The sequence below is a fragment of the Balaenoptera physalus genome (genome assembly GCF_965194825.1).
Source record: "Balaenoptera physalus genome assembly, chromosome: 4".
Taxonomy (NCBI): Eukaryota; Metazoa; Chordata; class Mammalia; order Artiodactyla; family Balaenopteridae; genus Balaenoptera; species Balaenoptera physalus.
This window is the reverse complement of record NC_138891.1, coordinates 13,801,512-13,827,520: the sequence shown is the minus strand read 5'-3', so window position 1 is coordinate 13,827,520 and position 26,009 is coordinate 13,801,512. Positions and strand designations below refer to the sequence as shown.

At 40.2% G+C, this 26,009-nt stretch overlaps 1 protein-coding gene and 1 pseudogene across 8 annotated transcripts in view; one reads left to right on the top strand and one right to left on the bottom strand.

Annotated features, from left to right (window-relative positions):
• Nucleotides 1–26,009, top strand: part of LOC309659503 (ras-related protein Rap-1b pseudogene) — a 377,624-nt pseudogene that overhangs the window by 284,494 nt on the left and 67,121 nt on the right. The gene's annotated exons all lie outside the window — the stretch shown is intronic.
• The window catches only part of ACP3 (acid phosphatase 3), a 59,267-nt gene that overhangs the window by 14,631 nt on the left and 18,627 nt on the right, over nucleotides 1–26,009 (bottom strand). For 3 of the 7 annotated variants that reach the window (XM_082459338.1, XM_082459337.1, XM_082459335.1), the window contains 5 exons: nucleotides 24,350–24,442; nucleotides 22,893–23,025; nucleotides 18,352–18,434; nucleotides 16,306–16,409; nucleotides 11,812–12,805 (listed from right to left, as the gene is read on the bottom strand). In XM_082459338.1, coding sequence (XP_082315464.1) covers nucleotides 12,616–12,805; nucleotides 16,306–16,409; nucleotides 18,352–18,434; nucleotides 22,893–23,025; nucleotides 24,350–24,442 — 603 coding nt within the window. In that variant the 3' untranslated portion in view covers nucleotides 11,812–12,615. Of the gene's footprint in view, nucleotides 1–11,811; nucleotides 12,806–16,305; nucleotides 16,410–18,351; nucleotides 18,435–22,892; nucleotides 23,026–24,349; nucleotides 24,443–26,009 lie in introns of those variants that run through there. The other 4 variants (XM_082459339.1, XM_082459336.1, XM_082459341.1 and 1 more) reach the window with 3 other exon arrangements.

Sequence of the window (26,009 nt, the reverse complement as noted above, 5' to 3'; positions counted from 1 at the left end):
ATGATTAATGATGTTGAGCATTCTTTCATATGTTTGTTGGCAATCTGTATATCTTCTTTGGAGGAATGTCTATTTAGGTCTTCTGCCCATTTTTGGATTGGGTTCTTTGTTTTTTTGTTATTGAGCTGCATGAGCTGCTTGTAAATCTTGGAGATTAATCCTTTGTCAGTTGCTTCATTTGCAAATATTTTCTCCCATTCTGAGGGTTGTCTTTTGGTCTTGTTTATGGTTTCCTTTGCTGTGCAAAAGCTTTTAAGTTTCATTAGGTCCCATTTGTTTATTTGTGTTTTTATTTCCATTTCTCTAGGATCTGGGTCAAAAAGGATCTTGCTGTGATTTATGTCATACAGCATTCTGCCTATGTTTTCCTCTAAGAGTTTGATAGTGTCTGGCCTTACATTTAGGTCTTTAATCCATTTTGAGTTTATTTTTGTGTATGCTGTTAGGGAGTGTTCTAATTTCATACTTTTACATGTACCTGTCCAGTTTTCCCAGCACCATTTATTGAAGAGGCTGTCTTTTCTCCACTGTATATGCTTGCCTCCTTTATCAAAGATAAGGTGACCATATGTGCATGGGTTTATCTCTGGGCTTTCAACCCTGTTCCATTAATCTATGTTTTTTTTTGTGTGCCAGTACCACACTGTCTTGATTTCTGTAGCTTTGTAGTATAGTCTGAAGTCAGGGAGCCTGATTGCTCCAGCTCCATTTTTCGTTCTCAAGATTGCTTTGGCTATTCGGGGTCTTTTGTGTTTCCATACAAATTGTGAACTTTTTTGTTCTAGTTCTGTGAAAAATGCCAGTGGTAGTTTGATAGGGATTGCATTGAATCTGTAGATTGCTTTGGGTAGTAGAGTCTTTTTCACAATGTTGATTCTTCCAATCCAAGAACATGGTACATCTCTCCATCTATTTGTATCATCTTTAATTTCTTTCATCAGTGTCTTATAATCTTCTGCATACACGTCTCTTGTCTCCTTGGTAGGTTTATTCCTAGATATTTTATTCTTTTTGTTGCAGTGGTAAATGGGAGTGTTTCCTTAAATTCATTTCCAGATTTTTCATCATTAGTGTATAGGAATGCAAGAGATTTCTGTGCATTAATTTTGTTTCCTGCTACTTTACCAAATTCATTGATTAGTTCTAGTAGTTTTCTGGTAGAATCTTTAGGATTCTCTACGTATAGTATCATGTCATCTGCAAACAATGACAGCTTTACTTCTTCTTTTCCGATTTGGATTCCTTTTATTTCTTTTTCTTTTCTGATTGCTGTGGCTAACACTTCCAAAACTATGTTGAATAATAGTCGTGAGAGTGGGTAACCTTGTCTTATTCCTGATCTTAGTGGAAACGGTTTCAGTTTTTCACCATTGAGGACAATGTTGGGTGTGGATCTGTCATATATGGCCTTTATTATGTTGAGGAAAGTTCCCTCTATGCCTACTTTCTGCAGGGCTTTTATCATAAATGGGTGTTGAATTTTGTCGAAAGCTTTCTCTGCATCTATTGAGATGATCATATGGTTTTTCTCCTTCCATTTGTTAATGTGGTGTATCACATTGATTGATTTGCGTATATTGAAGAATCCTTGCATTCCTGGAATAAACCCCACTTGATCATGGTGTATGATCCTTTTAATGTGCTGTTGGATCCTGTTTGCTAGTATTTTGTTGAGGATTTTTGCTTCTATGTTCATCAGTGATATTGGCCTGTAGTTTTCTTTCTTTGTGACATCTTTGTCTGGTTTTGGTATCAGGGTGATGGTGGCCTCGTAGAAGGAGTTGGAGAGTGTTCCTCCCTCTGCAATATTTTGGAAGAGTTTGAGAAGGAGAGGTGTTAGCTCTTCTCTAAATGTTTGATAGAATTCACCTGTGAAGCCATCTGGTCCTGGGCTTTTGTTTGTTGGAAGATTTTTAGTCACAGTTTCAACTTCAGCGCTTGTGATTGGTCTGTTCATACTTTCTATTTCTTCCTGGTTCAGTCTTGGCAGGTTGTGCATTTCTAAGAATTTGTCTATTTCTTCCAGGTTGTCCATTTTATTGGCATAGAGTTGCTTGTAGTAATCTCTCATGACCCTTTGTATTTCTGCAGTGTCAGTGGTTACTTCTCCTTTTTCATTTCTAATTCTATTGATTTGAGTCTTTTCCCTTTTTCTCTTGATGAGTCTGGCTAATGGTTTATCAATTTTGTTTATCTTCTCAAAGAACCAGCTTTTGGTTTTATTGATCTTTGCTATCGTTTCCTTCATTTCTTTTTCATTTATTTCTGATCTTATCCTTATGATTTCTTTTCTTCTGCTAACTTTGGGGTATTTTTTTCTTCATTCTCTAATTGCTTTAGGTGCAAGGTTAAGTTGTTTATTTGAGATGTTTCCTGTTTCTTGAGGTAGGCTTGTAATGCTATAAACTTCCCTCTTAGAACTGCTTTTGCTGCATCCCATAGGTTTTGGGTCATCGTGTCTCCATTGTCATTTGTTCCTAGGTATTTTGTGATTTCCCCTTTGATTTCTTCAGTGATCATTTCGTTATTAAGTAGTGTATTGTGTAGCCTCCATGTGTTTGTATTTTTTACAGATCTTTTCCTGTAATTGATATCTAGTCTCATAGTATTGTGGTCAGAAAAGATACTTGATATGATTTCAATTTTCTTAAATTTACCAAGGCTTGATTTGTGACCCAAGATATGATCTATCCTGAAGAATGTTCCATGAGCACTTGAGAAAAATGTGTATTCTGTTGTTTTTGGGTGGAATGTCCTATAAATATTAATTAAGTCCATCTTGTTTAATGTACCATTTAAAGCTTGTGTTTCCTTATTTATTTTCATTTTGGATGATCTGTCCATTGGCGAAAGTGGGGCGTTAAAGTCCCCTAGTATGATTGTGTTACTGTCGATTTCCCCTTTTATGGCTGTTAGTATTTGCCTTATGTATTGAGGTGCTCCTATGTTGGATGCATAAATATATATAATTGTTCTATCTTCTTCTTGAATCGATCCCTTGATCATTATATAGTGTCCTTCTTTGTCTCTTGTAATAGTCTTTATTTTAAAGTCTATTTTGTCTGATAGGAGAATTGCTACTCTAGCTTTCTTTTGATTTCCATTTGCATGGAATATCTTTTTCCATCCCCTCACTTTCAGTCTGTATGTGTCCCTCGGTCTGAAGTGGGTCTCTTGTAGACAGCATATATATGGGTCTTGTTTTTGTATCCATTCAGCCAGTCTGTGTCTTTCGGTGGGAGCATTTAATCCATTTACATTTAAGGTAATTATCGATATGTATGTTCCTATTCCCATTTTCTTAAATGTTTTGGGTTTGTTATTGTGGGTGTTTTCCTTCTCTTGTGTTTCTTGCCTAGAGAAGTTCCTTTATCATTTGTTGTAAATCTGGTTTGGTGGTGCTGCACTCTCTCAGCTTTTGCTTGTCTGTAAAGGTTTTAATTTCTCCGTCAATTCTGAATGAGATCCTTGCTGGGTAGAGTAATCTTGGTTGTAGGTTTTTCTCCTTCATCACTTTAAATATGTTCTGCCACTCCTTTCTGGATTGCAGAGTTTCTGCTGAAAGATCAGCTGTTAACCTTATGCGGATTCCCTTGTGTGTTATTTTTCCCTTGCTGCTTTTAATATGTTTTCTTTATATTTAATTTTTGATAGTTTAATTAATATGTGTCTTGGCATGTTTCTCCTTGGATTTATCATGTATAGGACTCTCTGTGCTTCCAGGACTTGATTAACTATTTCCTTTCCCATATTAGGGAAGTTTTCAACTATAATCTCTTCAAATGTTTTCTCAGTCCCTTTCTTTTTCTCTTCTTCTTCTGGGACCCCTATAATTCAAATGTTGGTGTGTTTAATGTTGTGCCAGAGGTCTCTGAGACTGTCCTCAGTTCTTTTCATTCTTTTTTCTTTATTCTGCTCTGCAGTAGTTATTTCCACTATTTTATCTTCCAGGTCACTTATCCATTCTTCTGCCTCAGTTATTCTGCTATTCATTCCTTCTAGAGTATTTTTAATTTCATTTATTGTGTTTTTCATCTTTGCTTGGTTCCTCTTTAGTTGTTCTAGATCCTTGTTAAATGTTTCTTGCCTTGTCTATTGTATTTCCAAGATTTTCGATCATGTTTACTATCATTATTCTGAATTCTTTTTCAGGTAGACTGCCTATTTCCTCTTCATTTGTTAGGTCTGGTGTGTTTTTTCCTTGCTCCTTCATCTGCTGTGTGTTTTTCTGTCTTCTCATTTTGCTTATCTTACTGTGTTTGGGGTCTCCTTTTAGCAGGCTGCAGGTTCATAGTCCTTGTTGTTTTTGGTATCTGTCCCCAGTGGCTAAGGTTGGTTCAGTGGGTTGTGTAGGCTTCCTGGTGGAGGGAACTAGTGCCTGTGTTCTGGTGGATGAGGTTTGATCTTGTCTTTCTTGTGGGTAGGTCCACGTCTGGTGGTGTGTTTTGGGGTGTCTGTGGCGTTACTATGATTTTAGGCAGCCTCTCTGCTAATGGATGGGGCTGTGCTCCTGTCTTGCTAGTTGTTTGGCATAGGGTGTCCAGCACTGTAGCTTGCTGGTCGTTGAGTGAAGCTGGGTCTTGGTGTTGAGACGGAGATCTCTGGGAGATTTTCACCGTTTGGTATTACGTGGAGCTGGGAGGTCTCCTGTGCACCAGTGTCCTGAAGTTGGCTCTCCCCCGTCAAAGGCACAGCCCTGATGCCTGGCTGGAGCACCAAGAGCCTTTCATCCACATGGCTCAGAATAAAAGGGAGAAAAAATAGAAAGAAAAAAAAAAGAAAGAGGATAAAATAAAATAAAATAAAATAAAGTTATTAAAGTAAAAATATAAAAATAATTATTAAGAAAAGAAAGAAAAAAATTTTTTTAAGTTAAAAAAAAAAACTGACGGACAGAACTCTAGGACAACTGGTGAAAACCAAACTATACAGACAAAATCTCACACGGAAGCAGACACATACACACTCACAAAAAGAGGAAAACGGGAAAAAATAATATATCTTGCTCCCAAAGTCCACCTCCTCAATTTGGGATGATTCATTGTCTATTCAGGTATTCCACTGATGTAGGTACATCAAGTTGTTTGTGGAGCTTTAATCTGCTGCTTCTGAGGGTGCTGCGAGAAATTTCCTTTTCTCTTCTTTGTTCGCACAGCTCCCGGGTTCCAGCTTTGGATTTGGACCTGCCTCTGCATGTAGGTCACCTGAGCGCATCTGTTCTTCGCTCAGACAGGACAGGGTTAAAGGAGCAGCTGCTTCGGGGGTTCTGGCCTCACTCAGGCCGGGGGGAGGGAGGGGTATGGATGCGGAGCGAGCCTGTGGCAGCAGAGGCCGGCGTGACATTGCAGCAGCCTGAGGCGCACCGTGCGTTCTCCCGGGGAAGTTGTCCCTCAATCACAGGACCCTGGCAGTGGCGGGCTTCACAGGCACCCGGGAGGGGTGGTGTAGATAGTGACCTGTGCTTGCACACAGGCTTCTTGGTGGCAGCAGCAGCAGCCTTAGTGTCTCATGCCCGTCTCTGGGGTCCGCGCTGATAGCCGTGGCTCGAGCCCGTCTCTGGAGCTCGTTTAGGCGGCGCTCTGAATCCCCTCTCCTCGCGCACCAGGAGCAAAGAGGCAAGAAAAAGTCTCTTGCCTCTTCAGCAGCTCCAGACCTTTTTTGGACTCCCTCCTGGCTAGCCGTGGTGCACTAGCCCCTTCAGGCTGTGTTCACACCACCAACCCCAGTCCTCTCCTTGCGATCCGACCGAAGCCCGAGCCTCAGCTCCCAGCCCCCTCCCACCCGGGCGGGTGAGCAGACAAACCTCTTGGGCTGGTGAGTGCTGGGTGGCACCGATCCTCTGTGCAGGAATCTCTCCTCTTTGCCCTCCGCACCCCTGTTGCTGCGCTCTCCTCCGTGGCTCCGAAGCTTCCCCCCTCTGCCACTCGCAGTCTCCGCCCTCGAAGGGGCTTCCTAGTGTGTGGAAACCTTTCCTCCTTCACAGCTCCCTCCACTGGTGCAGGTCCTGTCCCTATTCTTTTTTCTTTTGCCCTACACAGGTACATGGGGAATTTCTTGCCTTTTGGGAGGTCTGACGTCTTCTGCCAGCATTCAGTGGGTGTTCTATAGAAGCAGTTCCATGTGTAGATGTATTTCTGATATATCTGTGGGGAGGAAGGTGATCTCCGCGTCTTACTCTTCCGCCATCTTCTCCCGGTACCCATGATCCCTGCTCTTGAGGAGATCAATATCTAATGTGAGAACCAGATTGATAATTATGAGATGATGTGATAAATAGTAAAATAGCGGTGTAAAAGATATGCCATTTGAACAGAGAGAAAGTTGAAATGAACAAAAAGTGTTCTATTTGGAAGAGAGTTTGGAAAGTCTTCTGAGAAAATGATAAGATTTGAGCTGGGCTTTGAGGTAAATAAAATTTTGTCATGAGACAGAATGAATTGCACGAAAGTGTCTTTGGGAAATAATGAGCAATTGCCTGTGCCTGGAATATAGGTTGTGGCGAGGTGAGACCAGATATGTAGGTTGAGGTTCAGGTTTTAGAAGGTCTGGTTTATCATGGGGCAAATGGAAATCATCAGAAATTATTACACATGGAAGTGACATGGCCCAGCAAAACTGGAAAAAGAAAAGATGGTGGAGATATTCTCGGCCTGATAGCTATTTAAATGCCTTTAACAAGATACTGAGGGCTCAGCACTGGAAGTGTGGCCCTGAGAATGCAGATGAGGGAATTCAAGAGATACTGCTAAAGTAGAATTGAAAGGCTTTGTCATGGACTAAATATACTGGTAAAGGAGACGTTGTGGTCAAGGCCACCCCATGGGTTCCAGGTTGGGTGAATGAGAAGATGATTAGGGTGTGAAGTGAGATTTAAAGCACATTAGAAAGGATCCATATGGAGTAGAGGAGATAATAAAATTTGTTTCAAATGTAGGATTGAGATAGGTTAGTATCCTGGTAGAGATGATCAGTAGGCAGCTGGAAAAAAACAGGTCTAGAATTCTATGTATAGATATGAAAATAAGGATTAGAGAAGTAGAAGATAGAGTCCTGGTAATACTGACGCATGGTGACTGGAATGAGGAAACAAGGGACACCATCATTTAGGGGGTTGGTGGAAGTTACCAATCCAACAAAAACTCAACAAAATTCTGAGTACAAAAAGACTCAGAAGAGGTTTTTTTTCTCTCTCTCTTTCCTTCTTCTTCATGCTTATTTTTTAAAATTATATGCTCCCTTGTACTGTAAAAGATTTTGTGAGTTTGATAGAGGAATGTCCTGGAATCTGAGAAAAGAGAGTGATTAATTGTATCTTACTTCAAAGAGGTCTAATGTGGGTAATGACTGACAAGATGTCCTACTACATGGGGACACATGAAAGCTGCTGAAGGCAGTGTGAATTGGTACTACTTTTTGGAAAACTATTTTGGCAATATGTGTCAAAATTCTCTTCCTGGTGCCATTAATCCCCAAGTCCTGTCTACTCTACTTCTTTTCTCCCTTTGAATATTTTTGCTTTTCTCCTTCACTTTTACCAAATTTTTGGGATTATTTCAACAGCTTCCTAACTGTTCTTCCCTCACCCACTTTTCTTCAATCCATTCTCCCCACTGGACCCAAAGAGGTCTGTCTAAAACAAGAGGCCAGTCACATCATCTGTCCGCTGCCTAAAATCTTTTAATGACCAGAACTAGTCAACTTGACCTACGAGACACTTAATGCCTGCCTCTTTAGCATCTTTGCACTCTCACTAGACATACTTTTTCCAGTACCTAAAATGCCCCATGCTGTCTTTAGCCTCTTGGCCTTTATGTATTTTCCCTGTTTGTCTATAACATTCTCCTCTCTCCTCATTTCCGCTCACCTAGTTAATTCCTTGTCTCCTTCAGGTTTTTGTTTAAACATCTCCCACTTTGAAAAGACTTTTCTGACCCCTTAGAATTAGGCTAATTGCCTCTGCTATATGTTTTTATAGTTACCTGTGTGTTCTTCATTATAGTACTCACCATGCTGGATTGTTTGAGCTTGTCAAATTCTCTATCTCTCTGTCTTCCTTGCCTGCCTCCCCACATCCGTATCAAGGTCTACAAGTCACATGGGGAGAATTTTCTGGTCTTGCTGCTGTTTCCTTATCAAACTTAATGCCTGCTACTTAGGCACATATCAAGTACATAATAGGTACTGAATAAATATCTATTTTTTACTAAATGTTCATATACTTTGACCCACTAATCCTATTTTGAGGTATTTGTCCTAAGGGAATAGTTCACAAGACAGCATGGATGGAAAGGGATGAGGATATAGTGGAAATATGGTGTTGGAGAGTGTTATAAGCTTGAATCTCGACCCTACCACTCATGGTTCTTTTGTGAGGTTCAATTTTCTTCCCTATAAAATGGGGATGTGTGATTTTGACAGGAAAAGGGAAAGAGGCCACTGAATTAGGCATGGATGACTTTCAAAAGGGAAGTTTCAAAAAAGAGATGAAGGAAAGACGAATATCATTTTACAGAATAGTGCAGGAGTGAGAAGGAGAGGAGGAAATAGAGTTGGAGAATGTAAATTTTTAGTTTGAGAAAATTGGGATTGAAGAGAATGAGATGAAGCAGGCACTTGAAGGTGCTCTTGATGAGAAATTTGAACATTTTCTTAGCAGAGGGGTCAGAGCCAGAGCAGAGGAAGAAAATGAAGCTAACTATGAGATTCATCGAGGTCCAAGGAGACTGTAGAGGTGGGATCATATGCCTGAGGAGAGGAATTAAGTTATTCAAGGAGGAGCATGTTTTCCTGAGGGACAGCAGGAAAGGCAGGTGAAAGCTACTGAGATATTTTGAGGCAGGGACAGGAGAACTGAAAGAGTTTTCAGTGGATTATTTTGATCTTCTCAGGACACCTCATGAGAATTAAAGAAGCCAAGATGGAATTAGAAGTTTGGGAAAATCAACAAGACCTTCCTGTAGAAAACAGGGAAAGAGTCCAGTAAGGGTGAATACATTTATCATACTGTGTTGAAAGATCCAGCTGAGGTTGGACTAGAAATGTCCACATTCATAGTTTGAAATGGTGATAATTGGTTTCATTCAGCTCCACTCAGCAGATCAGAACGCAGAAGCTGTGTGGTTGATTTGATCTAGGGGTGGGTATCGGTGAAGCAGTCAGGGTATGGGGAAGGCCATTATTATGACTGTCAGAATTGCCTAGGTTGAGGGCAGGAGTGGGGGTGATGAGTGAGTTGGGGTTTACCAAAGCAAGTTACCAATGTCACTAATGAATGATGAGACATCTCCTGGGAAATTCATGATAGTAACAAGGATGTGAAAAAGGTATAGTAATCAGATGGCCTCATCTCTGAGGAAGGAAGTGTGCTGGAAGGGATATCATTGAACAGGGGCTTTAAATAGAAATGGGGGAACAGGAGAATGCCAAAGTGACTATGCTGGAAACAGAGGCCAAAGACACAGACACGGTGGTATAAATATACAGATATATAGTCAGTGAGTGGGTCTTTACAGTGCAGTTACATTCAAGGCTCATTCATAGCTTCTCTCCCCCATTTATTGAACAACTGAGATCCAGACTTCTGACATCCGGGCCCAGCCATGAGGAAATCAGGCTAGGTATGGAGGGTGGAACATTTGTTCAATTAGCAAATATTAATTAAAGGTACCAGGTTCTCAGCATTGCCTACTGGCTGAAGATTCAAGGAGGAAAAATGTATGGATCCTGCCTGTAAGAAGTTCATGGTTAAATCTTGGGCATGTGTTTACGTGCTATAGATTCTCAGCTTTACAAAGATTATGAGGGGAAACTGGAACTTCCTACCAGTAAATCTCTTTCCTACCAAATAACTGGAGTTGGAGATTGAGGTAGGGTTGGGAGAATGCAAGTGAAGAAAGTCCGATTGTGTTAGTAAAATTTTGGAATTAAAGAAGCATTTTCTAAAAAAAGAATTTTATTATTTTCCAGTAACATAGTATGAAACTTAGACTTGTGAATTTCTCAGCAAAGGCTCTGGTTAATTTAATTGATATGAGAATGAAGTTAGTTGGGCCTACCAGCACTAGGTGAAAACACTGCTCATAGGTATAAGGAGAATTTCATGGATGGAAATACCCTAAGGAGTAGGGTTGTCAGGCATTCTGTATATACAGGATATGTCCTGTTAATGGTTTTGTACTGCTTCCTCTACTGGCTTTCTCAGGGCACTATTAGTGTCTCAAATTCAGCTTTTTTTCAATAAATTATAAAAATTCAGCAGTTAGAGCTATTTATCAAATTTATCTGGGCATCCTGTACTTTTATTTGCTATATTTGGTGGCCCTACTAAAGAGTCATTCAATCACTACCACCTTCCATTCTTCAGCCTGCTCTGTAGAGTCTCTGCCAAGGCAAGTGGGCATCCACCCCAATGGACATTTCTGGTCCCAGGGATTGCCCAACATTGAACACAATCTGTCTTCCTGAAATGTTTACCTGCTGCCCCTCACATCACTCTTTGAGACCATATAGAACAAATCGAATCCTTTTTTCCTTAAAGAAGTTCAAATATTGAATTCACTTTGTTGGAGACCACTTCGTGTTACAAACTTTCTATGAACTAAAACCAGTGGTGTGCTGGTAAACTGGATTTAAAAAAAAACCCAAAACAAAAACCAAAACTCTAATTTGTGGCATATGCTGTTTTCTGTGGTGAAAATACTCCTATATGACACCATGACCAATTTCAAACTGCCAAAGTGAAGTCGTTGATCTCAGAGTTGGGAAGTGATACATACTTTCTACACTTGAGATCTGTATGAGCTAGTTCCAGCACACCAATCCCTAAGTTTTCTTTTTATTAACATATTTTGCTGCTTAATTATATTTCACTCTACTTGGATATTGGATTGTTAATTTTGGTCTTTTGAGGAAAAGAATTCTACAAACATATTGCAGGTAGATTTGATAAGCAGAGGTGACAGATGGCTGTGGAGAATGAAGGAGAGAGTGATAACCAGATAACTCCCAGGTTACTGGGTATTGCTGCTAATCGAGATAGAAAGAGTAGGTTCAGGGAGGAAAGGTAACTAATTTATACCATCATGAGCAAATATTTATTGAGCACGAATCCATGCGAGGCACAGGCACTTCTGGGTGCTGAGAACCAATACAAGAGAGAATACCACAAATAAAAATCCTTGCTGCTGTGGAGATGACATTTTATCTCATTAAAATTGGCCCCTTGAAGGAAACCTGTGGAAATCTCTTTGGACCCTGAATCTTCTGCCAAGTAACTCCCCTATCCTTTCCAGCTTCAAGCCACTAGTACATTTGATAAAGTCCTTTTGAGCACCTTGTACCACACCACTAGAAGAAACCTCCATCCAAATTGATTCCATATGCTGTCAACCCTTGTAGGAAGCTTTCCCTGACGCTTCTTACTTCCTCCTTCCCTCCAAATCCAGGTAACTCTATTCCCATAGCAACCCCTGGAGTCATTAGACATAACCTTGTAATATGTATCTTTTTACTTCCCCACTACATTGTAAATTACCAGAGGTTGTTTTCTTAGCCAGTTCCATCTTAAATAGATGAAGCAGAGCCATCCGTCAGCTTAGCCTTTATCTGAAGTAGCAAAGTCCAAACTAAATACATTTTTAATTTAGAACATTCATTTAAACCAAAGACATTTTACTTTACATTAATATTTTCCCTCTTGTTACATTAAAATAAAACCCCAAATAAAAATAGAGCCCCTGAAATCTGTCCTTCAGGAATTTAATTCTAAGTAAACACACACACACTTTTTTAACAAAAGCATTATAAAAATAGTGCTTTTGAACTTCCTAAAACGACTTTATTCATTATCTTTCATTTGGCTTACATGCATGGAGGAGAAATGATAATTAAATGATGGCCCCAAGGCCAAATATTTACTTGGAAAAGAAAGAACACAAATAAACACATCAATTGATGTCGTATGTCAGTCATCCCATGACCAACTAGGAGAGAGAATGGCTTTACTCTAGACTCTGGCATCCAGTAGAAATCATCTCTAGAAACTGTTTCATCTTTATTCATGCTGGTAATGTAGCATGGTGCTCTCTAGGCGTGTTGCATCTGCACATGGCAAATCTACAGGACTCTAAAGGGTGTTATTTGAATATAATTTCTTCGTTTATAGTAAGTGGTTTCAGCAGGACCTATGAGTTTGCTTAGGTTTTCTGAAGATACCAGAATCGAAGCCTTATACATTCCTTTTGTCCTCAGAACAGATATCACACCCACACTTTCAACATTCCAATAAGTTTTTTCCTGGGAGGTATTCAGAACATTCTTACATTTCTAATTTTGTTCCAGTTTGATACATGTTCCCCGAATTGCAATTCTTTGATCCCAAGTAAATGTTTTCTGCTTCATTACTGCCTCCTGGGTTTATGTAGGTTGACAAGGTTTATGACAAGTAGGGGCAGGGCTAGGTGAAGAGGTAGGAGTTGCCTGAAGTCTCTGAAACATACAATTATCGCCCAAAACCTACTTCCCTCAAAGATGGGGTTGAGGCTAGTTTATATTCTCAAAGCACCATCCGTCTGGAGAAAGGGTGTTCTGCCCTCTCTGCAGAGCTCCATGTGCACCCTAATCCATAGCGTCCTCAGTACCTTCATGGTTGCTCATGGCACACTCTGTGGACCAGTCTTGGGGGATCACAGGGGCAACCAGCTCAGCAAACTTTGTCAGAGGGCAGCTGGGGGTGCAGCCAGGCAGCGTGAGGGAATGCGGTTCGTGCTGCGTCTCATTCCGATAGTACATCTCTATGAAGTACTCCCTGGTGGAGGAAGGTAGAGGAACAGGAGGAAAGACCTCTGTTAGTTCTGTGTTGTTGAACTGTCATTGAATTTCTTTCTACTTAGCCTGTACCATGTCAGCTGAAGGACTAGTGGAAGAATTTATGGGAACGAGTGGATATTAGCCAATTTAGCTGTGGGAAGAGGGGGACTGAGACAGGTGGGCCAGATTGGGAGGGTGGAAATGGGAGGGCTGGTTTGTTAAATGACCAGGGGCATGCGAGGCAGGGATCAGGATGCTTAGTCAGAGAAGGAGCTGAGGGGCAATTGTTGGGGGAGCTGGGGGTGATCTGGTGAACCTTCGAGTAAGAAGTGGGGCACAGGTGGGATGTTGTATTTTCTTTCTCTTATTCTCTCTCTTTCATGCTTCACATTTGCTCTTTTCTTTTCTTTTTCCTCTCTCAATATTTCTTTCAGTCTTCCCCCTGAATGAATGTATCTTCCCTCTCCTTAACCAGGCCAGAAACATGGAACTGAATAATATATAACATATGTGCTTGAATATACAGCAAGACTTATAAAAATGATACCTCAGAAAGAGGGGGTGGATGTGTATTCAAGTCCTTACATTTGCTCATGTTGAGGAGGGATCTCTCACCACTTTATTTAAAAAAAACAATACACTGTTTAGGGAAGGACCACTGGCCCAAACCAACCTTGTAAAGCTAATACAAGCTGCCTACGGAAGTCATTTGCCAAAGAGACAGGAGAGAAATTCAAGTATAGTAACCTCACAACTGCAGTTTTTGGATGTTGTTATAAACAAGCCTTTCAAATAAATCACTTTAAGAAACTATATAAACAGTAGTAACCACAAATATTCCTTTATATGTTTCTACAAACTTCCCTAATATTATATGAATGAGCACTTATATCTTGGAATAACTTTTTCAGTGACAGTATCCTTTATCTCATGATAATATGGCAAAGATGACTAATAGTCCATCAAAATTCATGATTCTCTTTACATAGAATAAAGTTACAGCTGAGAAGTGAGTACACTTCCCAGACTCCCTTGCACTCAGGAGGGACCAAGTGACTAATTTTAGCTAGTATCGTAGAATGTAAGTAGAAGTGACATATGCCCCTTTGGGGCTGAGGTGCTTGCTAAGCAGATTGTCTTCTCCACCCTCTCATTCTTTCCTACAAGCTCTCTGCAGGTGAGCACAGCACTCTTGAAGACTGTAGGTCAAAAAGATGGAATCCTGGGTCCCCAAATCACCATGTGTGAATCACACCATGGATGAGTCACTTCTTATTGGCCAGGAACATCTGCATTGGACTGTTAGATGAATGAGAAAGAAATCTCCATTGAGTTAAGCTTTTGAGATTTGAGGTTCATCTGTACGCAGCCAAAACTACCCTTATTAATTAATATATTTGGAAAACATTTTTAGGGGACTCAAAATTGGCTCTGGTGGTAAAGACACAAGTAAAGGTTCATACAAAGAGTTTGAATAAAAGTGTTTCATAAAATATGAAAGTGAGAAGAAGCACTATTTAACTTAGTGAATTATTTTATATAGTATATGATTTTAAGTTTATGTACCTAACCAAAAATGGAATAGTTTTAGAATATATTTAGCTATCTTATCTACAACCTTAAAAGTTTATATGTTTAAGGTGAATAAAAATCTAAAAATTCTCTTTTTCTATCTCTTTATTTTCTTGTAGGGATAAAGTGGGATCACCTTACACGGAGGATTCCCTAATTTGCAGGTATAAACATATGCCTATATTTGTTAACTTGTATTCTCCTTGTTCCTAATCTATAAGCAAGCAAGTTTAACTTTCGATACTCTTCTGGAGTGTTAAAAAAATCTTAATATAACAACAAACTTGACTTCTGCCTGTGAGTGACAGTTGGTTACTTTTTTTTCTGTTGTTCAGTGTCTCTTAGTTGAAAAATACCCCACACTTGATTCATAATATGGATTTATTCAAGGTGGTGAGAGAGCGATTCAGTGGGACAAAATGCTGCAGTGACCTGAATAAAAGCAGGCTCAGGGCTACCGGGTACAGAAATCAGAGAGGAGGGAGGCTCGAGGAAAGTGGGTAGTTTCTTTTGTCTTATCCCAAAGAGACAGTGCCTACTCCTAGAGCTGATCTTGGAATTTTCACTGGATTTATTAACTCTGTGCCTGAAGCCAGTATTGACAGAGCACTTGTTGTCCACAGTCTTCTCATTCCCATTTTCGGCTCTGTTTGGATTTTCTCCATGTTATGGGTATTGTCTCTCCATTCTGACTCTAGATATTTGAGAGCAAAACTTGCTAAGACCACATTTCAGTTCTATTTCATTGTGCTTGGCACCCAGTTAGAGGTTCAACAAAGGATGAACTTACCTTTCCCTAACTGTGCAGAACTCACTTTCTTTGTAAGCAGTGAAGATGTTGGTAGAGAATAGGCCTCTGTGTTGCTATTTTCCTACTCTACAAATTCAGGTGGCCAGAAACCTATAGCCAGGACTACAATTTGCAGAAAGGAATGCAGGGTGCCTTGTTTAAAAATTATTAAGAATTTCAGAATGGCGACACTGGGTCATTAAACCAAGCACGGGCTCTTCTGAGCACAGGGCCCTGTGTAATTGCAATCAAGATCGTCCTGACTGCGGCTATTGTGAATGCCGTAAGGGGAGAGCAAAATGCACCTCCCTAGCTAACCCTGAAACAAAAATTTGGGGTCCTTGCCCTAACTTAACCCCTGCCTTGTTCTTATTCCATCAATAATATTCAAGAGGTCTTTTCCTCCCAACGAGAATGCCAGTGTCACAGCAGATACAAATTTTTGGTATGACCTTGGCTATAGTGACCAACTGTTCCTGGTTTGCCCGGGGCTTTCCTGGTTTTAACAATGAAACTTACATGTTCTAGGAATCTCTCCAGTTCTGGGTAAACTAGGACACTTGGTCTCTCTAAACTTGGCCTTTCTAGTGGGCTTGAGCCAAACCTTGGTCAGCTGGGGAGGGCCACACCAGATTGCAAAGTGGTGAACACTGAGCAGAGGTTGTACTTTAAGAATCCTACCTGATGGATATGAATTGCCAGAAGCTGCATGGATATGTTTGACATCTTTAATAGAAAGAACATTATTTATAACCATCAACAAACTTAATTTTTCTCTTGGCATCTTCTACCAGCCTGTGTTTTCCAAGAGAACAGTGTAATGTCCTCATCCTTCTTAGAATACCTTAATCTTTTTAAAAAAAATGTAATTTCTGTCACTTAGGGTGGTTCTTTCAAATTTTTCGTCTACTGTGTCTGTACATTATTTCCCAATAAAAGTCATCATGAAAACAAAGAAAAAGGAAGTCATGACTAAGCAAAGATAGTGTTACTCACCACCGTTCTTCCCTCTGAATATAAAACCAAACCAACCAGATAGACAGACAAAACAACTCTTAAGTCAATAACAACAATAATGATAATAAAACCTGGAGTCCAGTGATATTAATTTTGAAAAACACCTCTTAGACACTTACCCCTTCTCAAAGTACAATTCCATCAAGTGGCAGGACGCATGGGGAGGAAGGATTCCGTTGTAAACATCTAGTGCCATCTGTAGGGCACTCACAGTAGTGTCATGCTACAGAGATTTGAAACAAACATTTTTGATCTTTATCTCGGTTCAAATTTACAGTCAACAGATGTGTATCAAGCATTTGTAGAGCACCATGATGGTTTCTGATCCAACTAAATGTCCCATACCTCCAATGACTTAAGAAGTAGAGAGGGAAAGGACAAATTTTGATTGTGCATCTACTGGGTGCTAGGCAGTGAGATTTACATACATATAATTATTTCCTTTCAAAAGATGAAGAAACTGAAATCCAAGGAAATTAAGTTACTTGGGTGGAATTCCCTGGCTGTCTAGTGGTTAGGATTGTGCACTTTCACTGCTGAGGGCCCGGGTTCAATCCCTGGTAGGGGAACTAAGATCCCACAAGCCTCGTGGTGTGTCCAAAAAAAAAAAAGAAAAAAAAAAAAAAGAAATTTAGTAACTTGCTTTATGTCATATATCTCCAAAGCGAAAGAAAGTAAAATCTGAGCCAAGTCTTCTGATTTTGTCTTATGCCTTCCCCAGTAGAACATCTCTCTGTTTTAGCCTGTTTCATTGATTTTCATTAAATTTTAAAATAATTTGGCACACATTAATGCTAGATTATATTTATTTTACAGATTAGCATCATCTGTGATTTTAAAGTTGGGGAAGAATATATGAAGTTACAAATGTTTAGACAGAATAAAATGTAAGGAAGTAGAGTGTGTAGCTTAAAAAGAATTGTTAAAGGTTTATCTCGGAATAGCTGGAAGGCATAGGAGACTGGTTTTCAGCCCCAGTTTTGCCACCTATTAGCTATCTAATCTTAAGAAATCCTCAATTTTCATATCTACAAAATGGGCATAACATTTGGTTTCCTAAACTCTATGGCAGCATATACATACTCAAAGGAGTTAGAACTGATTTACTAGAGAAAAAGAAAAAAAAGGAGTGACAGATTTATGACTTGCCAAAAGTCACACAAGTTAGAACTGGAAACCACATTAGAAACTAGAAACCCTGAAAGAATCAATTAATTTCAGGCCTACCGTTATCAAAGAAGCACTGCATTCTGTTCCCTCCATGAGCTTGTTATCTAGTCTATATCATTTAGAACCCCAGATGATAAACTCCCTGTATCTTTAATAACCTCTTCCATCTTCTTACAGAATGAAACCATGGCTTTCTCCAGCCAGACCACATCTGAGAAATCCTCTGTCCCGCAGAAGTGGATGGGAGACCGACTTAGCCCTCTATGTCCTGTTTCCCTGCTCATCCCAGACTCCAGGGACACCCATTTCAGTGCATAGTACATCTCTAGAATTCTCCCCCGACAATGTCTCTTTCCCTGGATCCTGCTCCGAGATGGATGTCTTCTCCAAGATCTCTCTCTTTCCTTTCTGCACCCAACTGTAGCTCTGACTTCAAGTTGTAGCTTTCCTTCCCTTTCCTTCTTATATCCCCTTTACTATCTGAAGTTTCCTCTTGGATGCAGCTGGCATTTCAAACCCAACTGCCTAATGGTACATTCACCTGACCCATGACCACCTCTATTAATGGTTCCACCCTCCTTCCAGTCATTGAGGCTTGAAACATCACCTTCATCTGTGGCTTACCTTCCAGACCATTGCCCTCCGCCCACATTCCAATTCATCACCAAGTCTTGTACACTCAGCTTTCCTTGTAATTCTCCTATCACTTTCCCTCTCCTGTTCCTGTTCTGGTTTTAGTTTGGAACAGAAGTGATGTTTCCCTTCTCTGAGGCACCAAAGCACTGGCTTATATGACACTGCGATTCTGCTTTGCATGGTATTTATGTGCTTACTTTTCTTCTTGTCAGTATTGAACTGTAAATTCCTTGAGAGCCAGAATTATGTATTTAATTTTAAAGAATTTGAACAGGGAAATGATGATGAAGATGAGGGCCCCTCCTGAAAGAGCTCACACGCTTGAATAAACAGATGCTGAATGGGAACAAAATACTTACTGCAGAATACATAATGAGTTTTCTGTGGTTCAATGGCTGAGTTGCACTCTTCATGTGATAGAGGATTTCTTTGACCAGGACACCTTAAAGAAGATAGATCAACAATTGAGCTGAACCAAATATGGGCTTATATTTTAGTTCATAAGCTTTTTGCTCATACATACAGAGATTCTCTCTGCCAGGATTCTTAAGACTTAAGAAGAGAGGGCAAGAACTCATTTTGGTGGAGCATCTGCTGTGTGCTAATAGTGTGATTTGTATACATTATTTCACTGAATCCTGACTTCTATCCCCATTCATAAGTGAGGAAGCTGAGGCTCAGAGCCATTAAGTGACTCACTCAGCTGGGGAAGGAGAGCTGAATTGGCATGTTAGGACTCTAGTATACCAGATTTTGTTAAAACTCAAGTTAGGAGGTTGATGAACTTGGAACTTCAGACAGCTTTTTACAGATAGTTGTTAGCCATTGCTCTTGTCCAGGGCAGGTCTGAAATGACAGAGCATTTCATCCCTCTGGCAGCCACACCTGTGAGAGGCCAGGGGAGAAAGCAGCTCTCTGGATGTCTGCAAGGGTGCAGACTGTCTTCTGTGGACCATTGCTCCAGGTTACTCTGGGTGTCACTACCAGGGGGGCAGCCAGCACTTTTAGTTTTCATCTGAGGGCTCCATCTGTCATCAGTAGAGGAAAGCTTTTGCTCTTTGCATCTGTTGCTCCTGAGGTGGTAAAAGGCAGACAGACACAGCAGAGTCTCCATCCCATCAGCAGACACTGAGGCTGAGGGTACCTCGTGGTGCAGGTGCTGTCCTGAGGACGTGCTGCCTCAGGGGCTTCCACACCATCCACCAAGGACTCCTTGTGTCTCTGTTGGTCATCTCTCTACAGTGCATGTGGTGTCCTCACTTAAGGATGACCAGTTTTCTTTTGTAATGAGGAGGGCATTGATGTTAACAGACTGATTATGATCCCAGACTCTGTGGTCCACTCAGCAAAACACGCACTGAGCAGCTACGATGGGTGAATCAGACATGGCCCCTGTCCTCAGAAAGCTCATAAAACAGTGAGAAGAGACTGTCTATTGGTCTGTGTACCAATAAGCACAATAAAAGAGGGAGGTGATCTGCTCATTCCGTGGATGCTGAGGCTTCCTTGACTAGGAATAGAGGGAGCTAGAGGCTACACCTCCCACAGGTCTGCATCTTTCTGCTTCAGGGAAAGTTGCCCTCTGGGAGCCCTTCAGAGCTTAGGCTTGATCTTCAGGCCATGATGGAACTAAACTCTGTGGCCGAGTTTCTGGGAGTCATGACAGCCACCTTCAGTCAGCAACTTGTCCCTTGTCAGCAGGTGCCTTTGCAGCAGCTTTCAGTGTTGATGATGGAATAGATCAACTCTTGGTTCTGGGGTGCTTGTGCAACTTGTCCCAGGAGAAAATAAGGGTAACTATCATAATCATCCACAGGCTCTGGCATGCCAATAGTCATGTTTTATACGAGGGGAAACTGAGGCTCAGAGAGGTTCAGCAACTTGTCCAAGATCATACAACTTAAGTAGAGGGGCTGAGTTTCACTGAACCCAGCATGTCCAGCTTCAAAACCTTGGTCTTAATTATTAGGCCTCACTGTAGCTAGCTTCTAAGTTCCCTGGTGCATCATTTATTAAATCTGCATACACTAGACAAAATACTACTGATTTGAAGACATAAACTTCACTTCTCTCACTATTGGGCTATATCAGGAGTTGGCAAACTTGTTCTATAAAGGGCCAGTAGTACATGCTTTAGGTTCCGTGGGCCAGGTGCTCTGTCACACCATTCATTCTCAAGTGGAAGCACAAAAGCAGCCAAAGATACTACCTAAATGCATGAGTGTGGCTGAGCTTCAATAGCATTTTATTTACAAATAATAGGCAGCAGGCTGGATTTGGCCTGCAGGCTGTAGCCTGCTGACATCTGATCTACAGCGAGAAGCAGTTTCCATTAACAAAACAGGACCAGCCATATATTCCTAAATTAGCCTTAGGAATTAGCCTAGAGATTTTCTTGTGTGTATGAGGGTGTGTTGTGGGGGAAGGCAATGGGAGGAGGATATTACTGAACAGTGTCACCCTTTAAACCAAGTGACGGAACAGAAGTTTTGGCAAAGGTAAGAAGATGCTGGTCAAAGTCTTGATGTTCCCTTGTGACTCTGTCTCCCAGACTGTACATGCTTTCTCTGCAAGGTTGAGTTCAGGTGTTTCATAACAAGTGTGTAGTTGACAAATCTCTTTTGCCTTGCCAGATCTGAACAATACGCTGAGTTTGTGTCTTGGCAGGAATCACTAAGGAAACAATTTCCTGGCTTATCAATAGCACTGGGCTTCCCCTAGAAAATAGGACAGGTGTGTGCATATGAGTGCCAGTCCTTATAGAGTCCAAGACCCAGAGACCACCTTAGGGAAGGACGCTGATAGACAAATCTAGTTTAATGCACTCATCAGACAGGGAAACTGAGACCCAGAGAGGGGAAGTGACTTCCCCAAAATGCAATCTCTAGTAGCCAAAGGAAAAAAGTAAAGGAAATATGAAGCAAGCTGCTGGGAAAAACCCCATCTTATATTCAGATACGGACCCTTGCATTTATTAACAGATTCTAGTCCACCCCTATCTGGCTTTCCCTGCCCTTTTCTTCACCACCTCCTACATCTTGAGAAGTGCTTCTGAAACTTTATTGTGCATGTGAGGTCTCTAGGGATTTCATTAAAATGCAGATTCAGATTCAGCTGGTCTGGGGTGGGGCCTGGGATTCTGCATTTCTTTCTAGGGGCTTGGCTATGCTGACATTGCTGGTCCATGGACTGCATCTTTAGTAGTGAGGGGATGAATTCCTGAGCCCATCATGACTAGGTTGGGGAAATGAAGTCTTGTCTCTACCATCTGATGCATTTGGCCACCATACTGCTGGTTCCCGCTGGTTAAGGAATGAGATCTGGTGCTTATGTGGCCAACGAGGCCCAACTTTCACCCTCTGTATCCTTTGTTGTTTGGTACGTAGGATTGAGTTGCATCTTGGGCTCTGTTCCTACACACAGTCTGTGTCCTGCCTGCTAATTTTTCCTAAGACACCAGATTCCATCTATGACTCATCTCTGGATGCTCTCCCATCCCCAGGGTCTGGGTCTTATGGTTCATGTCCTCAGCATGGAGTGAGGACTTGTACATTCTCATCAAGTCTCTCTCTGTACCGTGCAACCAGGGCTCTGTAACAGCAGGTCTGCAACACTATCACATCATTCATGACCACTGTCCTAAATTATTTGTCCCAAGCTACTTTGTTCACCTCATATGAAATTACTCCAACCATCCTGACTTCATACCTCATTAGCTGTTCTGGTTACAGCTTACTTCACTCTTTATATGAGCTGTTGTAGCTATAATTGACTCCTCTCCTGGTTGGTGACTTGAATTCTTTCTCTAGCTCTGCAGCCCTGAGTGAACATCCTCCAAGTCTCGTCCAACCTCTAGGATGCTTTGTCTCTGTATTCTCCTGGGGGGTCTGCTGAACCTGTCCAATCTCATGGTGAATAGCGTCTGGCAATTGTTGGAGTCCTGATGTGATTGTACTGTTTTCTTCAAAGTCTCTAGAGTATATGACTCAGAACATCTCCTGTGACTTAAAATTTCTTCATTGTTATGACAGCCTGGCATAATAGACTTCTTCTTTCTCTCCATCTTTAGTTTTAATGTCTACATTAACAACACCTGAACCTGTCATATCCTCAGGAGTCTTGGCCTGCCACTCAGCTGCCCTCAGAGCCTCAGCATTTATCCCCATCCTGCCTGATCTTGGCTTCTTTCTTCCACCCACCTATCCTGATTACAAGCACTGGGCTCCTTCATTATGATTGGATGTCCTGTTCTACAAAGGGCCAAATCCAGCTGAGAAGAGACATCACTGAAAAGCAAACATCTTTCAACACCAATGGAAAAATTTAAGCTGTGTCATAAGCTTGTCAGTTGCAATAGGGATTAATCTACAGGGCATAATTAGCCTGCAAATTAAACTGTATTAACTTTAACAGTGGCTACCACCAAGGGATTTAGGAAAACAGGCCACTTTTGCTATACCTCCCACTTGAAAAATTCACCCTCTAGGCCACCAGACACAACTGATTTTCATGTGGCTCAGATATAAAATCCATGGTTCTTTGATCTGGAAAGGATGAAAAGTATCATTTAGCTTTGCCCAAAGCTTCTGTTTTCCAGATGGGAAAACTAAGGCCCAGAGTGAGCAATATTAATGATCATAAAAACACATAATGTTTGATAGTATATTATGTATCAGGTACTATTTGTGGTAAGCCTTTGGAATACATACATTCATTTTAATCCTTACTACGTAAGAAGTGGGTATTATTATTATCCCCAATTTGCAGAATGGAAACTGGTACAGGGGTGATTACATGTCTAATTCAAGGTCACATAACTGATTAACGGTGGGACCAGGACTCAGACCCAGATCACTTAACCACAAGTCCAATATGCTTCTCTCATTTTTAAAATACTTACCCCCCTGCAGTCTAGATTTCTCCTTCTGCTTGTGAATTCCATAGAGGGACAGGAGGGACAATTCTGATATTTTTTTCAACTTAGTCATGCTGTCCTCTGTGGCCCAGGAGGGTAAAGTGAAATTGTGAACACGCTGTAGCAAAGAAAAAGGAAGAAAATGTATATTTTTATTTCTGACTGTCCTCTTTATTGACTTTTTAATCCCCCTTCCCCCACAAAAAGTATTGGGTCCAGCCTTTCTTGGGAGAGAGGGAGAGTTCATGAAAGAGGAGACCAAAGTGAAGTAGCCTACAGAAGAATTAAGTGAGAGAGAAGTAAAAAAAAAAAAAAAAAAGTAATGTGGCCACAACTTGGAATAGCTCAGATCAAACTGTAGTAAGGAAAAAAAAACCCAAGACTTGAACCAAAAAGTGGGTTCTTTTTTTTATTGAAGACTCTTTTATAAGACCAACAAATCTTCCTTGAAACAGACGCTAATGATAAAGTGAAAATATTGGGAATGTTGCGTGTGCTTGGGTCAATGAACTCTAACATGGAGGGGTGCAAACTGTGTCATTTGCTATCAAGACGGAACTATGAAAGTAATTGTCGTCCCCAGACACTCACAATGACCTCAAAATCAGAAGTGCATAGGAGTCATGTGGCTGGTCAGAATTTTTCCCCAAGATTCTGTGAACTGGCTTGGAAAACAGGATTATAGAGTTTTCCTTTGGCCAGCAGGTGGAGAATGGTGATTGAGAAAAACATCATGAAGCCCTGAAAAAATAGTAATTTATCTAGCTAAAAAGGTTATTTCACATGCATTGTATAGCAAAAGAGAAATTCTTTCCTGATAAACCAATTTTAATAGCCTGGCTTAAAGTTGGCTTGCTTATTTCTATATCCAGAAATCAGGTAATTTTTTTTCTTCTTTCTGTACAACAGTATTGCTTTATTCATTAAAGTCTATTTAATGAAATGGAGCCCAGCGTTCCTGAGTGACTGAAAAATAAGTAAGTGGTAAGGCACAGAAAAAGCAATTTTGCCTAAATTTTCCTTTTTTTTTTTTTTAAGATTTTTTTTTTTGATGTGAACCAGTTTTAAAGTCTTTATTGAATTTGTTACAATATTGCTTCTGTTTTATGTTTTGGTTTTTTGGCCTCGAGTCTTGTGGGATCTTACTTCTCCAACCAGGGATCGAACCCACACCTCCTGCATTGGAAGGCAAAGTCTTAACCACTGGACCACCAGGGAAGTCACTGCTTATAATTTTCTAAAGGGTGAATACATAAATAAGAAAGAGAAGAAGTCAGAATTTTTAAGTTAATATAAAGAAGTCTTGACTTATGTTTCAATGTCAAAGGAAGTCTAAATAATACATCTGTATAAAAGCAAAAGAAAATGTATTCATCTGTTTCAAAATAGGCATAAGTCATAAAATCAGATTGTAAGTTAATCTTTGATATTTTTTCTTTTACCTCACAAAATAAAGGGTCGTAGACTTTACTCCAAATTCCAAAAAGGTCCTGGTTATGGTATCCTGTAAATTTTGGCAAGATTTCTATAAAATCCTGAAACACACACAGAGGGAAAAAATTTTTACACCAGGGTCTCTCGACTTGGGCATTATTGATATTTGGGCTGGATACTTCTTTGCTGTGGGGCTGCCCTGTGCACTGTAGGATGCTCAGCAGCATCCCTGGCCTCTACCCACTAGATGCCACATCATCCTTAGTCCTCAGTTGCAACAACCCAAAATGTCTCCAGACATTGACAAAGGGTCCCTGTGAGGCAAATTTGCCCCCATTGAGAACTGTTTTTCTTCACATGAAAGTGCATCAGTAATACTGGCTATGATAATGCCAACCCAAAGATTTTTACAAATGCTAATTGATCATTTCTTATTATTACATTAAAAATGTGGGCACCTGCTGGCTTACTGCCACAATGTTCCTGGTTTGTCCTGGAATCAGACTGAAGTACACTGCCTCAAATTCATCTTGGAAGTAGGTGAAGTATAACTCACGTGTAAATGAGTGGAAGGTGAGAAGGGAAAGAATGTCTCAGACCAAAGCACCCCAGGAAAACACAACAGAAACTGGGTCTGGTATCTGTCTATAAATGTGGGATTTGGATGGGATGCAAACATTTCTCTAGGTTCTGTATTATTTTTGGATTGTCATGGTAATGAGACCCATTGGTCAGCTGTCTGCCTGATGAATTGGTAGCAATTTCTGGGAAGCCTTTGGAAGATACTGTTTGTCTGATGAATAAATTTTCTAGGAAAATATAATTTGCTAATATTAACCCAAATGGATTTCCATAAAATAAACAGAAATAATTATTAAAGAGCCCACAACCTCCCCCAACAAAACAAAACAAAACAAAACAAAACAAAACAAAAGCTCCAGAGCCAGATAATTTTATTGGGAAATTCTACCAAGCTTTGTGCTATTTTAACTGACCTGGAGCATAAAAAAAGAAAGAAAACTTCCAAAAAATTTATATAAGCATTGATACTGACAAAGACTGACCAGAAAAGAAAACTATTGTCCAAAGTTACTTTGAATATCAGTGCAAAAAGTCTAGGTAAAATATTAACAGATAATTCAATATCATACTTAAAAAAAAGGGGGCTTGAATCTAGACATGTAAAAATAGTTCAATAATAGTAAACCTATGAATATAATTAATCTTAGTAATTGATCCAAGAGAAAAATAACTTGATTTTACTAAAAATGTTGAAAAGACCTTTCAAAAAATTAAATATCAATATTGACAAAAACACTCAAGAAAATAAGAAAGATAGCTAATTCCTTAACTTGATAAAAATATATCTATTTGGTCCAAAAGCCAGAATGCTTAATAGGGAAATACTTCTAAAATCAGGAATAAGACAAGGGTACCCACTACCAATACTATTATGTAATACTGGACTGTAAGTACTGGCCAGTACAAATAGGCAAAAGAAATCAGAGGTATAAATATTGGAAAAGTAGATGTAAGCCATGATTTTTTGCAGATATTATAAGCCTGGAACAAACTTAAAAAAATATATAAAGACCTATATAAAGAAAACCTTAAAACAATCTTGAAGATAAGAACAAATAGGAAAATGTATCATGTTCTTGGAAAGGA